This window comes from Lynx canadensis, chromosome X, assembly GCF_007474595.2.
Source record: "Lynx canadensis isolate LIC74 chromosome X, mLynCan4.pri.v2, whole genome shotgun sequence".
Classification (NCBI taxonomy): Eukaryota; Metazoa; Chordata; class Mammalia; order Carnivora; family Felidae; genus Lynx; species Lynx canadensis.
In genome coordinates this window covers 6,799,241-6,813,513 of record NC_044321.2, presented here as the reverse complement: position 1 = coordinate 6,813,513, position 14,273 = coordinate 6,799,241, and the positions used below count along the sequence as shown (strand labels likewise).

At 53.7% G+C, this 14,273-nt stretch overlaps 1 protein-coding gene across 2 annotated transcripts in view; it reads right to left on the bottom strand.

Moving 5' to 3' along the window:
* WWC3 (WWC family member 3) overlaps positions 1-14,273 on the bottom strand; it is a 119,408-nt gene that overhangs the window by 19,229 nt on the left and 85,906 nt on the right. For both annotated transcript variants that reach the window (XM_030304666.1, XM_030304667.1), the window contains 5 exons: positions 10,752-10,994; positions 7,905-7,994; positions 6,532-7,097; positions 1,118-1,238; positions 15-89 (listed from right to left, as the gene is read on the bottom strand). In XM_030304666.1, coding sequence (XP_030160526.1) covers positions 15-89; positions 1,118-1,238; positions 6,532-7,097; positions 7,905-7,994; positions 10,752-10,994 — 1,095 coding nt within the window. The remainder of the gene's footprint in view (positions 1-14; positions 90-1,117; positions 1,239-6,531; positions 7,098-7,904; positions 7,995-10,751; positions 10,995-14,273) is intronic.

Genomic DNA, 14,273 nt, shown 5'->3' with positions numbered 1-14,273 from the left:
TCTCCTGTACTCACAAGAATCCAACGTGGATCTGGGGCCCTTCGTTACCACAAGCGTCTCCATGTGCAGACTCCTCGGTATCTTCACTCCTGAACAAACCGGAAGTCACAGGGTTATTCCGCAGGGAACCGATCAGCGCCGCTTTGGCGGAAGCCCTCTCGTGTCAGGGGCGCTTCTCACCGAGGAGAGCTTTCTTAAGTTGCGACATAAACAAATTCTTTAAGTGACTGCACGGTCATGGGCCCTGGGGACCTGCCATGCCCTATCTCAGTGGGGACCTGCCTACAAAGGGTTGTTGTTTTTGAGAAAATAACTTGGGATGTCTTTCAAAACCACATGTGGTATTCAGGGCAAAGCTCAAAAGTAACTTTTAAAAAACTTGTGATAAGTGAAATGTCTGACAGACACCTGAAAGGAAACAATGACATCAAACATATCAAATCAAAATAAAGTCCAGAATCCCCAAAGGTGTCCTGTCACTTTCCTTCAGCTTAAGAAGGAAGGGAAGGAGGGAGAACATTCACTTCTAACGAATGCCTTTCTAGAAAAGCGGGTGTCTCTTGTACACGGGTTCTCCTGTTCCAGCTCTCATGGGCTTAAGCCTGAAACTGGCCAGGGCCAAACAGGAGGAAGTCGTCCTCGAACCACGGAAGGAGGGCCAACCTCCAGACGCCACACAGAAGTCAGAGGAGTTTTCTTTGTGGCTCGCTAAGGCCCAACCTATCAAAGTTGAGAGAAGCCAGGCAAAGATTCTAGCCCTGGAGATACACGCAAAGTTTCAATATGTGGAAGTCTCAGTGTGTACACGCGTCGTGCTTAACAGTGACACTGTGGACGGGACGCCTGGGCGGCTCAGCCGGTTAAGCGCCCGACTTCGGCTCAGGTTGAGATCTCACGGCTCGTGGGTTCGAGCCCCGTGTTGGGCTCTGTGCTGACAGCTCAGAGCCTGGAGCCTGCTTCGGATTCTGTGTCTCCCTCTTTCTCTCTCTGCCCCTCCCCTGCTCACGCGCTCTCTCTCTCTCTCTCTCTCTCTCAAAAATAAAGAAACAAAAAAAAATTAACGACAAAAACAGTAACACTGTGGAAGGGCTGCTGAGGGAGAAGATCGGCTTCTAACCTTTTGGTTGGAGGCTCAAATACTCCGCTATCGCTCGCCAGTGAATAATCGGACAGGCACGCAGACACATGGCGTGCTCTCCTCTCCAACCTCGTGGCACTGTCCTCTCGAAGAGTCACCGCTACAAACAAGAGACACACCGGGGGTCAGGAGGGGACAGCATGGGAGGCCAGGGACCGTGATGCCAAGAAAGGAACACTCTGAGTCAGCGCACATATGAGATTGCTGAGCGTTCCAGAGACACGCCATTATACAGACATGCACATCATATACATGCATATGTTTAAATATGCTGCACTTCATTTTTCCTTTGATATTGAAAATTTGCAGGAACAGGCTTCTGGTTACTTCTTGAAAAGCTCTTTAAACAGTCACAGATGTCTTTTCACCTCCTTAACCAGCACACAGAACAGAAGATGACAGGGGGACGCCCCTTCGTATCACACTTGGAGAAAAGACCGTCATACCTGAAAGACCGGGCAAGAGACGTTACCCCAAATGTGGACAGCAGCTGTCCTCCTAAATGTATCTGAGCAGGGGACAGGGGCATTTTTCATTTCCTTCCTTATCCGGCATGGTTCCTTCCCACATTTTATACACTAAACACACACTCCATATTTTATCATCAGAAAAAAAATTTTTTTAATTATCCAAACAAACCCTAACTAAACGCGGTGACTTTCAGGACACGGCTGACCCCAGACATGGCCTTGGCAACAACCCCTCTCACTGCGGTGTCCTCGGCAGCCCCGGGGCCAGATCGGCGTCCCAAATGGCTTTTCTGGGGCGAGCAAGCCACCCTGACGAGGCAGGTCCTTTTTGCCTCTTATCTATTGTAATCAAGAGCCCAACACGGCCTCGGACGTTCTTCCTTCCGGCATTTCATCGACTGCCTCTGCCCCGTCCCTCGCAGCGACAAGGCCCTTTCCACCAAGCCAAGCAAAGAGGGCATTCAGTCTTCCCACGCCACGTGGGAGTGTGCACACGCGAGCGTCAGCGCTCCCCGGGGAGGCAGACGTGGTTAGAGCCCGGGTGCAAACGCAGAGCCCCCAACGGAGCACCACGCCTCGTGACACCTCTGCACACACTGCACGTCCCTCCAGCCCGTGCGGCTTCTCTTCGGCCGCCTGAGCTCCGAACGTGAACATCTAGGCACCTGTGCACCCCGTACAGGGGGATACGTCCAGTCCACCGATGACCAGCTCTCGTCTCAACCAAATTATTCACGTACCAATTAAATCCAAACGCGTTAAAGAGCCTACAGACAGACAGGGCCGTGGTCTTCGGGCTCACGATCTGAACTGCAGACAAAAGCCGTCCTTCCAGAGGTCTGCAATGCCAGGCCTGGGCGACTACAGGCTCCTCCCCGGTCGGGGACCGAGGCCGGCTCCATTCTGGGGTGGCCGGAGGCACCGACTCTCAAAGTCCAGCTCTTCCGGTCGCCCCCGCCACAGGGGAGGCCTCAAAGTCCCCAGCTTGGAATTGCGGACGGAACCCCGGTTTGGTGCCCTGACCCCCAGCAGACGGAACTGCTCCCTATCTCCGTCCCCAGCCCGGACACCCAGCACGGCTCCTAGACATGGCTTTGCGTTCCGTCCAGGACATAACTAACACCAGGCAGTGACCCCGAGCACTTCCAGGTAACCCGACGGTACAGCTCTAACAAAATTTCTCCCTCGTTGCAATGGCAGTCGATGAGGAGAAAAAGGAAATGAAGGAATGAATCCTCAGTGATCCCAGGCTTTGTCACCACATTCACGGAGCAACTGGCAATGGGAAGCAGTTGCCAGAATGAAGTATGGTGAGCCGTTGCCCCGGGTGAGAAAAAGCGCACAGCAGACCCCACGTTACGTGCCCAGCCACCTGCTCTCAGCCTTCAAGGCAACCGGATGGACCACCGGGGGCAATGGCAATGAGGCAAGGAGGAAACAACCTTCCACACGTTCACCTTAGGAATCTCTGACCTTTCCATCATGAAAGACAGACAGACAGACACTGAGACCCGAGGACATCAACACTGCTTGACGAAAAGAAAATATAATGAAAATCACATTTGGGGCAAAGCTGGCATACTAAAACAATGTAAGCCACTAACGTCCGGGGAAAAATACAGAGGAATGAATACTTAAAGCATTTAGAAAAGTTCTTAGACGACTTCAATAGCCATGATAAATACTAATGTTGAAATAATAATTAATAATAATAATAATAGTAACTGTGGAGCTACATAAAAGTACAACTATAAGATACGCCCTTTGTGGCCACGCTCCTACCATCGTACATACATTGATTCATTGCACAAAGATGTGCCTACTGCCTGACCAACAAGGTGAAGAATTCCAAGGTCACTTACAGCGAGTGTGTCTGGCGAGCCGCATGAGAAAAGAGATAAAAAAAAAAGCATAAAGTGAAAAAACTGCAGAATTTAAGCCAACAATTTTCAACAGAGTATAAGTATTCATAATAAAAACGCCAGTAAATGGGTGAACAAAATCAAGGTTTTCCCAGATTTAGATTAGCAAATACTAATGGGAAATGAAAATAGGAAAAGATTTCAAAATCTGACATATTTGGCTTTTTTAAAGATTTTGTTTTTAAGTCATCTCTACACCCAACGTGGGGTTCGAACTCATGACCCCAAGATCAAGAGTCGCATGCTCCACTGACTGAGCCGGCCGGGTACCCCGGCACATTTGCTTTTTAAAATCCAAGGAAGACAGGGGTACCAGGGTGGCTCAGTCGGTTGAGTGTCCAACTCTTGATTTCAGAGCAGGTCGTGATCCCAGAGTCATGGGGTCGAGCCCTGCACTGGGCTCCGTGCAGAGCGTGGAGCCTGTTTGGGATTCTCTCCTCTCTCTCCCTCTCCCCCACTTGTGATCTCTCTAAAAAAAAAAAAAAAAAAAAAAAAATTTAACCCAAAGAAGATAAAAGTATAGTAAAAATATTTAAAATGTTACAGATTACAGTCTATCTTCCCACTCCCCGGTCCCATGTTTTGCCTCCTCAGGCAAAACACATTTAAACACATTTCTTCCATTTAAAACACAATGGAAGAAATTATTCCTAGGGCTTGCTTTGTAAGTTTGGGCAATTTAGAATTTTATCTTACTAAGATTTTATCTTTCTAAAACTTGCTGGAGGTCAAACTCAGACTGTTTTGTTCCTAGGGAAACTAGAAAGTCAGAGGGAACCGCATGATGGCAGGGAGGCATCATAAACGAGGGCTGGGCTAAAATAAGGAAGGTACAGAGGTCCTTGCCAACTGTACAAAGCTACGATGACTTTGGGCTCAAGCGTTCCCACACGCATCAAGAGAGGCCAGAAGTCACCCTGTGTCCATGCCTGAAGCTCGTTACCCAACCCAGCCTTCTGGGAGCACCCACCAGGACCAATTCATTCACTGAGCTAATTATTTCTAAAGACAGGAGTCAACTGACAGTGTCATGTAAGAATCTACCACGAGGTGGCGGTATCTGAATGTGGCGCAAGCAAATACCTCCCCGGCTAAGGAGTCTGAACCATTATAATGTCAGCCAGAGTGGGAAGAAAAATAAAGAAATCAGGATCAGAAAGTCAGTCAGCTCTTCTCCATCTCATCCCGTCTTTCCCTCGGGCCTCGTGTGGATTTTCTGCCTAACAAGACTACTTTTGCATCTCAACCTTTATAAAGACGGGCTGGTATGGGAGGCAAGGCACTGAGAGCGGTGAGCTTAACGACAGATGTGCAATCCGGTCCTTGTTTTGTGTTTTCTTTTTTGAATCAAAGGAGTAAGCACGGAGCACGGAACCTGTGACTATAAAGAGCAAAGTGAATGAAGGTCACCTGCATATGTGAATTACCGAAACAATATACCCGGGGGTATGAAAGGTGTGTCTGCAAACACAGAGAAGGCACCAAAGTAACAGATGCCGGAAAGCCACCGGGCTGCCTGAGGACCTCACAGCTCCCTGGTTACGCACGCAGGTGCTAACCGGGAAGATTACTATATCACGTACATAATAACCAGTGTGGTTGTATCGATAAAACTCAGGGTAACAGAATGGTGGAGAATGCAAGAGCCCATCAAGACCGCCTCGTTCAAGGGCAGGGAAGCCAAGATTCAGCCAAGTCCAGGGATGCACTCAAGGTCACACAGCTAACCAGTCAACAGGGCAGGGAACAGAATCTGGGCCTCTAAGCTGCGAGTCTGAAGCCGTTCCCCCCAAAACAACCTGGTTCCGTGTTCGCGTTCTATTTCTGCCCCCTGCTGCTGAACTACTCAACGGTACACACCCAGGGTTTCTCAGCGTCGGCACTACCGACATCGTGGCGGATCATTCTCGGAGGTGGGGGGGTGGGGGCGGTGGACTGTGTTGTGCACTGGAGGATGCTGAACCGCATCCCTGGCTTCTGGCCACCAGATACCGGCAGCACCTCCCTACCACCACCTCGGCTGTGACAACCAAAAACATGTCTCCAGCCACTGACAGGTACCTTCCAGGGTTCAAAAACTCCCCTGGTTGAGATCCAGTAAGCTATACAAACACCCAGCGTTTGCTTAAATGGAATGTCTAAAACCTTTCTGCCATGTAAAGAAAAGTTCGGGAACTTCAGGAATGAGACCTGGTTCTCGATCCTCTGTGAAACCCAAAGAAGTTAATCTTGCGGGAGGGTTGGCTCAAAGAGGCGCACGGGGTCAAGAAGAGGAAGGCTGGAGCCCAGGCCCTGCTTCGGGCACAAGCCATCAGCTGGAATATTCTGTAGAACGGCAGTCCAGTTCCCCACACGGGCTACGAGCGGACGGGCCCTGGCGCCAAGCAGAAGCCGAATGAACTCGGACTAGACGGACCCAGTTCGTGCGCCTCGATTTGAAGACTACCAGAAAAATCGATTCGGTGGAAATGACCGATGCTGACCGGCACGTCTTTTGAAATGACACCAATTCTTTTCGATCCCACGTCTGATAAATTACATCTTTGAAAACCGTAAGGCCAAAGAAGAAGAGACGGAGTCAGAGGGACAAAGGAAGGGGGATCTGTGCTGGGCTACAACCCCACTGCTGCTCCTAGGCCGCACACGCCCCGGAGAACTCACGGAGGCCCCGGTACCTCTGTAGCAGCCTCTGAGTGTGGAAGGCTGTGGCTCTTCCCGTCCTTTCCAACAGGCAAGCGCATTCTGAGAACGAGCCAGACGCCCGGGAAAGGCGCCTTTGCCATTTGAACGATGTCTCCGGGACACAGACACGAGGCCCGGCTAGGAGAGCACACGGACGGCAGGTGCGCGCCTCCTGGCCCTACCAACGGTCTGGAATTGAGAGCTCGCTATGGAATCGGAGAGCCGGCGGGCTGGCTTCAGTGCCACCGCACGCGATCTCTTCCCCGATTCGGAAACCCTTCTCCCCCCCCCCCCCCCCACAGGGCTCATCAATACTTACTTGCTCCCACGGGAGCGGCAGCCGCTTGGGGTCCTCGCTCGCGAGGTCCTTCCCCGTCCCCGGGGAAGCCGTGCGGCTGGAGGGACGCCGTGCCCTGCGAGTCTTCGTCCCCCAAAGCCGAGGCCTGAGCCCGCAGTCTGTCGAGCGCGCCCAGGCCGGGCACCTCGAGACTGTCCCCCAGCTGGGCCAGGGGCGAGTCGCGCGAGGCCGGGAGGAAGGGCGTGTCCAAGGGTGAGCTTGGGGGCGACAGAGAGGACAGGGAGGAGCGCGAGGACAGCGACGCCAAGGACTGCGGCGTGTCCAGGGAGCGCCTCTGCCTGTGGAAGCCCGAGGGGCCCGGGGGCTCGAAGAAGGGGGCGTCTCGTCCCAGGGAGTCGAAGGGGATGAGGTCGAAGCGCAGGAGCTGGCCGCACTCGGCGTCCGGCCTCTCGTACTGCGGGAGGCCGTAGATGTCCGTGAAGCTGACGGAGCTCAGGGAACCGCGGCTGGAGGCAAGCGAGCCCCGGCTGGAGGCCAGGGACCCGCGGCTGCTCCCCGAAGACACGGTCAGGGTGCTGGCAGACAGGCTGAAAGGACAGACACCCCGTGCTGTGAGACAAGCAGCCTGCACACCCCGGCTGGAGCCCCACCGTCCTCCGCTGCGAAGCTGAACGTCTGGTCTGTTCTAGAGGGAACGAAACCCTGCCCAAGGCTCCCGTGAACCAGAGCGGGTCTTCAGCCTCTTGCGAGCATTTAGAAGGCGACTTCGTTAATATTCCCTTTGTTTCTTTCGAATATCAGCAGAGAGCAGCAGTTAGCATCAGAGACTCACGCCCGAGTCCCCGGTCCAGCTCAGACGCAGAGTAGCTGGGTCCGCTGGGTCAAGCTGTGTGCCCTCTCGGAACCCCCTACTTTCTCACTGGGGGCTGGGAAATAATTCCTGCTCCCTCGTGACATTTTTAGGAGTAACTGAGGAAATACTACATAGATAACCCTTACATTATGCTTCACGATACGGTAAGTACTCGAAAGCAGAAGCTATTACTAAGCATCCAAAGCTTACTTTACAAATAGTCACATCATTAAAAAAAAAACAACATAAAAATATCCATGCGCATATGGAGATGAATATACACGCTTCGGAAGCGGTGGGTTAAATTACAAAACCGACGGACGAATTTGACTTCAGACTCGTCATTCTGCAGCCAAGTCCGGTTCTCCTCATATTCCCTGAATCACACATTAGCAGCCTCTCTGAAAAATACAACGAAGCTGCTTTTCTACCCTGTGTTTACCACCGCTTCCGGTTCCAAGTTCTGGTACGAGAAAAACAAGCCAGAGGGAATGATGACGTTCACGGACGCGTCGTTCTAACGTGACAGTAAGTTACCCACCTTTTTAACTGGGACTGGAGATAGGACGCTAGGCGGGTAGCCTCTTCTAGCTGCATAAGCAGACAGTTTCTTTTTTCCTGAAGGAGAATCCTGTAGGTAAGAAAACGGTCCATTGGTGGATTTTTCAGAGACAGAGTGAGTGTGTTTTCCCAACAAGAAATTCAACTGTGAATTCCCCACGCTCCCAAAGATTTAGGTTTGAGAGACTAAATTCTAAAAAACCACATCCAGGTCACAAACACCAGGATAACACAGACTGGTTTTGTCTTGCTTGAAAACGTACCCCCAGCACCCTGAGCAGTGCCTGATACACTGTAGGAGCTCAGCAGGTGCGTGGCCGGGTGGACGGCCGGACGGGTGGACGGATGGGTGAGTGGGGGGGGGGGGCATATGGATAGGGGGAAGGGGTGGGGGGGTGAGTGGGGGATGGGGTGGGCAGGCACAGAACAGACAGAAAGGATGAGGGGCTAGACTAGAAAATGGACTCAAATGCAGAACACGCAGTAATCTACTGGAATTTCTTAGAACAAACCCGGGTCCCTCATTTAAGGCCTCTCCAGGCAAAAATGCATACAATTCTAAAATCTACAGAATTAAAAGATTAGACACAAACAAAACAAAACAGCAACTGTCACAGGGTTGGAGACAATTTTTCTCCTCTTTCCGCTTTTTCTACTTTATTATTTCTGAGATGAACTTTTTCCACTACACTAAGCCCACTGCCTAGAATAGAGCCTGACACGTACAGGCACTCAACAGTCACCGAATGAATGTATGAATATGTTTGCCTCAGAACAAAACAGTCCTTGTTTACAAATCAAACGATGGCATTGTAGCATGGGACCAAGTAGGCACCCTTAAAACAGCTGCTCTGTCCTTTGACAGGGGAAAGGATTTATGCCGTCCCAATCCCCAGTGACACTCACGACCCCGGCACCAAGTTCCTACCTGACGATGAGGACACGGAGGCCGAGACGGGCAAAGACTGGCCAAGCAGCGGGCACATCTCAGCCCTAAGACGCCAACGTCGGTCACTCTGGCCCAGCTCCACACCGGCTCTCTCTCACACCCCTCAGCCTATTCGCAGGGAGAGCCTCCTACCTCGGGGGCCCACACTTCCGGTTCCAGCACGCATCAAGTGGAGGGAGGCATGCGGAGAAACAGGCCTGCCTCCACCAGGCCCACGCTTCACTGCTGCAGGCGCCCTCGAGGGGCACACGGCCGCAGAGAATGTTCCCGAAGTGTTCGGTGCGAAAGCGCTGCCGGCACAAGGGTGTGCCGTCCTCGCCCAGGGCCGTGTAGTGGCACCCGTGGACGGCTCTCTCCTGGGCTGGTCCCACAAGAGCCTCCCTCAGCCGGATGAGCTTGGCTGAGCCAGTCCCGGACCTAGGCATCGAGGGGCACGGTGGCTCCATGGGGCTCCGTGGATTTGTACCCTGGGACCACAGCACTCACGTGTGCCAGGGTTTCCACACGGCGAGGGCAAATATGGTCAGGGGTGCATGGATGTGGGGTGTGGAGAAGCAGGTGGCATTTGTGGGACCGGATCCACCCCCCTAAGAGAGAACCAACCCAATGAGCGCCCAGGCCCCCCTAGCCAGAACACGCACAACAGAATACCAAGGGTAGAGAGGAAGGTAACGTTGAAGCAGAAGAGTCTGGACGCACAAGGGCACGGATGAACACTTCAGTTCCATAATCCCTTCTCAGACTCAAAATCAACTCCGTGTTTACTCTGAGTGAAGTGACAGGCCACGCTAGCATCTTAAGCTAACCAGAACACATCCCGCCTGTTGCTAGGAGCTGGGCTCTCCGAACACCAGCACCGCCTGCCAACACTGACATCGGCCACTAATGTCACCACACAGACCTCAGCAAAAAACGATCACTATCCGAGCATCGATAACCCCCAACACAGAGAACGGGCTAACGGGATGAACTGACAGTTCTAAGGGCCTCCGTACAGATGAAATCATTCAGCTGACTGCCGAATCCACGTCGGCAATGCTCACGTAGATGCAGCGTACTGTCCTCTTAACACGCTGAAGTTGAAGGTCCACTAGATCATCAGACAGGGTGGGCTCGCCAAAGCTCAGCTGATGCCCTCAGATACCCATCCGACAGCCCCGAAACGTGGAGGTCAGACCCAGCGTCTGGCGCGGCCCGTGGTCACACGCGCCAGACGGAAACCAGCAGACCCCCACACACCCCAAAGCGCCGAGCACCGAGGACACGGGACGCTGTGCTGGCCTCACCAGCCAAGAGCCCAGGACAGACCGAGGAGAGGGACGTTTGGGCACGGACACACGCCAGGCTGCCGGCTTCCTGCCGCAGCAGAGAGAGCGGGCTTTCCTGGGGGCCAATCAAGGTCGCAGATGAAAGGAAGAGGTGGCTGGCCCCAACGCCCACAATGGAGGAACGCGGGCTTCCTCTCCGTGCCGGCGCCCGCCTCCCGCCCTCCCGCCGGCGAGCCCACACCCGTCCAGGCTGCCGTCCTGCGGACCGGAGGAAAGCACCCCCGTACCGGGAAGGGGTGCGGTCTAAGCGGGCGGCTTCCCTCGCTCCATCCCCTTCTCCATCCCCTCCTGCTTCTGTCCAGGAGCCAGGAAGCTCGGGAGCCCTGGGCAGAGCCGGGACCTCCTACAGAAGGGAAGGCGTGCGCTCCCCGCGCCTTCTCCCTTCGCTCTACTTGGCGAGGAGACACGCCAGGCGGTAGACGCCTCGAGCGCCAACGGCAACCGGCACCGGTCTCGAGTCACGTGCCAGCTCTCCGAGTCAGCTCTTCCGGCTGGTTCTGCACTAACAGCCGGGTCCCCCCTGCCCCCGACCCCGGGGGGGCCGGCGCACCTTTCCGTGGCGCCCTGCACGGACGTGGCCCGCGCGCGCTGGATCTCCTCCTCCAGGCGCCTCCGCTCCTCCTCCAGCCGGGCCACGTCTTCCGCCGGCCTCCGCTGCTGAACGATGAGCTGCAGCTCCTGAAGCAGGGCCTCTTTCTCCTTGATGAGCTGCAGCCGGTCCCTGTCGGCCTCGGCCAAACCCGGCCAGGACTCGTTGTCAAGCTGGGCCAGCTGCTGCTGGATGGTCGACACCCTGCAAGAGACGGGCCCAGAAAAATCCATGAAGTCAAAATGTCACCTTCCCACGTTCTCGGCACCATCACGCGCATTCCAGAAACTCACCCTGCTCAGTACATACTGAAGTTAGCGCACCAAGTGAACCTTCAGTGACAGAAATAAAGCGTTTGGAAACGAGGAGTGATAAGAATGGCGCGTAGGTCTTTTGCACAACGTCCCCGGGTCTAGACTGGGGACGGCAGTGAGCAAATCGTGCTTGTCGTAGACAAATGACAGAAAGGCTGGCGTCCTCCACGTACCCGTGCACTGTGCTGTCTCAGGTGCACGGTTTCCCACATGGCACTGTCGCAGAGCAGGACGGAACCGGCTCCTTTCTCCCCATCCCTCGTCATCAGTAGCTAAACACTGCGCCGGGTACGTGAGACATGCTTCTGGCTTCCCGCCTGGTATGCCGTGCCTGACCACCAACGCCACGTAGACAAAGTGATAGGACAGCCACGCACCCCTCACACTGCTTCTGGACAGAAAACCCCCGAAGGCCAGTGATCTACCTCTCCTGGTTCTGTTTGCTCTCTCCAGCACCAGAGACCTTGACCGTAGGTGACATTCAAAATGCTTTGCAGAGAGCAGACACTCGGCAAGGGCTAAGCGCACGGAACTGGGAGCAAACATGACCACAAATATACGAGAGCGGGAGGGTCGGCCCTGGCAGGCGTGGGTGTTGGCGTGAGGTAATCAGGGGGGTAGAGACCCGTCGGCCTCGCTAAACGCATCGGCATGACCACCCTCCGGGTGTAAGAACGCAGGCTCTGTTGTCACCTTCCACGGGCCCAAACTTCCATGCGTTCGCTTGGCAGACCGCATCGCCGTGTGTCCCGAGACGCTGCTGAATGCAGACTAAACGGCAGAGATGCGGCCTGTATCTTCAGAGCAATCCTTTCATGGCCAGAGTAGACTGCTGTAGGCCCTTCAAGTTTAGGTGTGGCTAAATATGAGGCCTATCTGTTTTCAGGCAGAAGCGAGGGACGCCAGACTTGCCCCGAACCCGGCGCCGCGAAGGACAGAGACATTGGCACACGTGCCCAAAAACCCAAATCCAGAGACGTCCCTGAGGTCGCAGAGAGCGGTGAAGAAGGGGCAGCGGCAGGGGCACGTGGCCCTGTAGCCTCTAAGGCAGTGATTCTCAAAGTGGGGTCCCGGACCGGCAGCCTCAGCATTACCAGGAGTTTTGTGACAAACGGCAACCTCGGGTGCCACCCCAGACCCGTTGAAGGAGACACTGTGGGGACGGGGTCGGGTGATCTGGACTTTAACAAGTCCCACTGGTACTTCTGATGCTCACTGGAGTTCAAAAAGCCTCTGACCCCAGGCAGCCCGGCCTTGTCCAGAGGATCCTAACTGGCCTTGGAGCTCTTAGGGGCTCACATCAGGCTCCGATGTGGTGATCCTCACTAAAATGGGAATGGCAGGAGTGCCCCTGAGGCCACCCTGTCCCATGCCCAGGGCACACACACTCATCAAAGCTGGCATCCCGCCCGCTACGTCCAGCCCTCGGAATCCTTCTCGACACCAAGCTCCCTGCAGACGCTGCCCATCCATCGACTGGTGTCGGTCCACGTGTCAAAGCCTGTCAGCCGGCCCTGCACTAAGTCAGGCTCCTCTGAGCTGGACGTGAGCGTGCGGGCTGGCCAGCCCGGCCAGAGGACTGGGTAAGACGCCTTCTTCGAGTACCAAGCCAATCCGAAAGCCAACGGTTTAAAAAAGGAGTGTACAAATTACAGTTTCAACGTGTGCATTTTACTCAAGTCCAATTCCCCAAGAAGGTAAAGAAAATAGTTGAATGTCAGTAGCTTTATTAGGCAAGTTCTTTTCCAACTTAAAACTAATTTCCTGAAAATGTGTTGGAAAATGGTGCCAAATCATGTCACTGAAAAATACTAATGACAGAGGCAGCTGAACAGGGTTAGGAATCCAACTGGGCCTTAAGCATCCATCTATGTCTAATTAGTGTAATTAAAATTTATGGCAGTCATATAACTGAAGCCCAAGGAAAATACACTGCAAGTAGGCCCATAAATAAGTTAGTGCCAAATCAGACATTATACCCAATGAAATTTCTGGAACGTTCTACCGTAGATCCAGACAAGTCCAAAGTAAGGAATAAATATGAAGGGGCCGAACAACAATGAGCAAATTCATCGTGTCCTCGTAAGTTCTCATGTAATTTACCTGACCAATCCACAGGAAAGCCTCTCTGAACCCTGCTAAAGTTAGCGGTATTACTTTGTAACGTGTACTAATTCTCATACATCCACTACAAGCGGACACAGTTTAAAAAGCACTGCCTCTGAGTCTCTGAGGTGCACATGAGAGGCGATCGTGATTCTGTCCAAGCCGGCCAGGCGCAGGTTAGCTGCCATTCTATGTGGATTCAAGTTGCCGAGGGCGGCAGGGCGGTGGAAGAGCCAGTCCTAGCTAATCCTACTCTTTCCAGGCAGATCTCAAGTAATATCCGCTATCAGAAAAAAGAATGAGGGGAAGAAAAGAATTACAGGCGGGAAGAGGAGCAAAGCGCCAGCTTCGAAAGGGCTGTCCACCGAAGGCATAAAAGAAACAGCACGGCGGCCGAGGTGAAGCACGTTTCTGTGACTCGGCACAGCTCGCAAGAAAAATAAGCAAAGCCACGCGGCAAGGGACAACGTCTGTAGAAGAAACCAAAGACAGACGCAGTGGACTTCACGCCACCCGTCGGGAAAAGCTGCCTGGGCTGTGCCGAACACTAGGCAAGCATTTCTACGCTTGAGGATAGCGCTCTTTAAAATACATCTCACAATGACGCAAGTGATCGCCTGGTCATCTGAGAGCTAGCTATGAATCTAGAAGACTATTGACACGTGTCGCAAAGCGCCATTTCTTGCCCTGTCTCCCTACTCCAGATGCAGGCACACGGGACCTGCTCTGGGCCGGGTTGAGAGCGTGGCACACGCGTCTTGTGTGTGTGTCCGCACTAGAAGCCCAAAGCTCTAGAAGGATTCCTTCACTCATTTCTGGTGCATTCACCGAGGGACAGACAAGACGGCTTTGCCTTTGACACAGTACGCCTCGTCTACTGTGCCGTCCCGTGCTGCCAGCCTCGAAAGCAGCCATCTGCCAGGAGGACCCGTAGCGTGGTAGGTTTACTGGAGGAGACTGACTTCGCGCCTAAGACGCGGCATCACTTCCGGTGCCCCTTCTTCCACATCCACGCCACACAACTGATCTGGAGGCTGGAACCCCACTCCTACGAGTACCATCA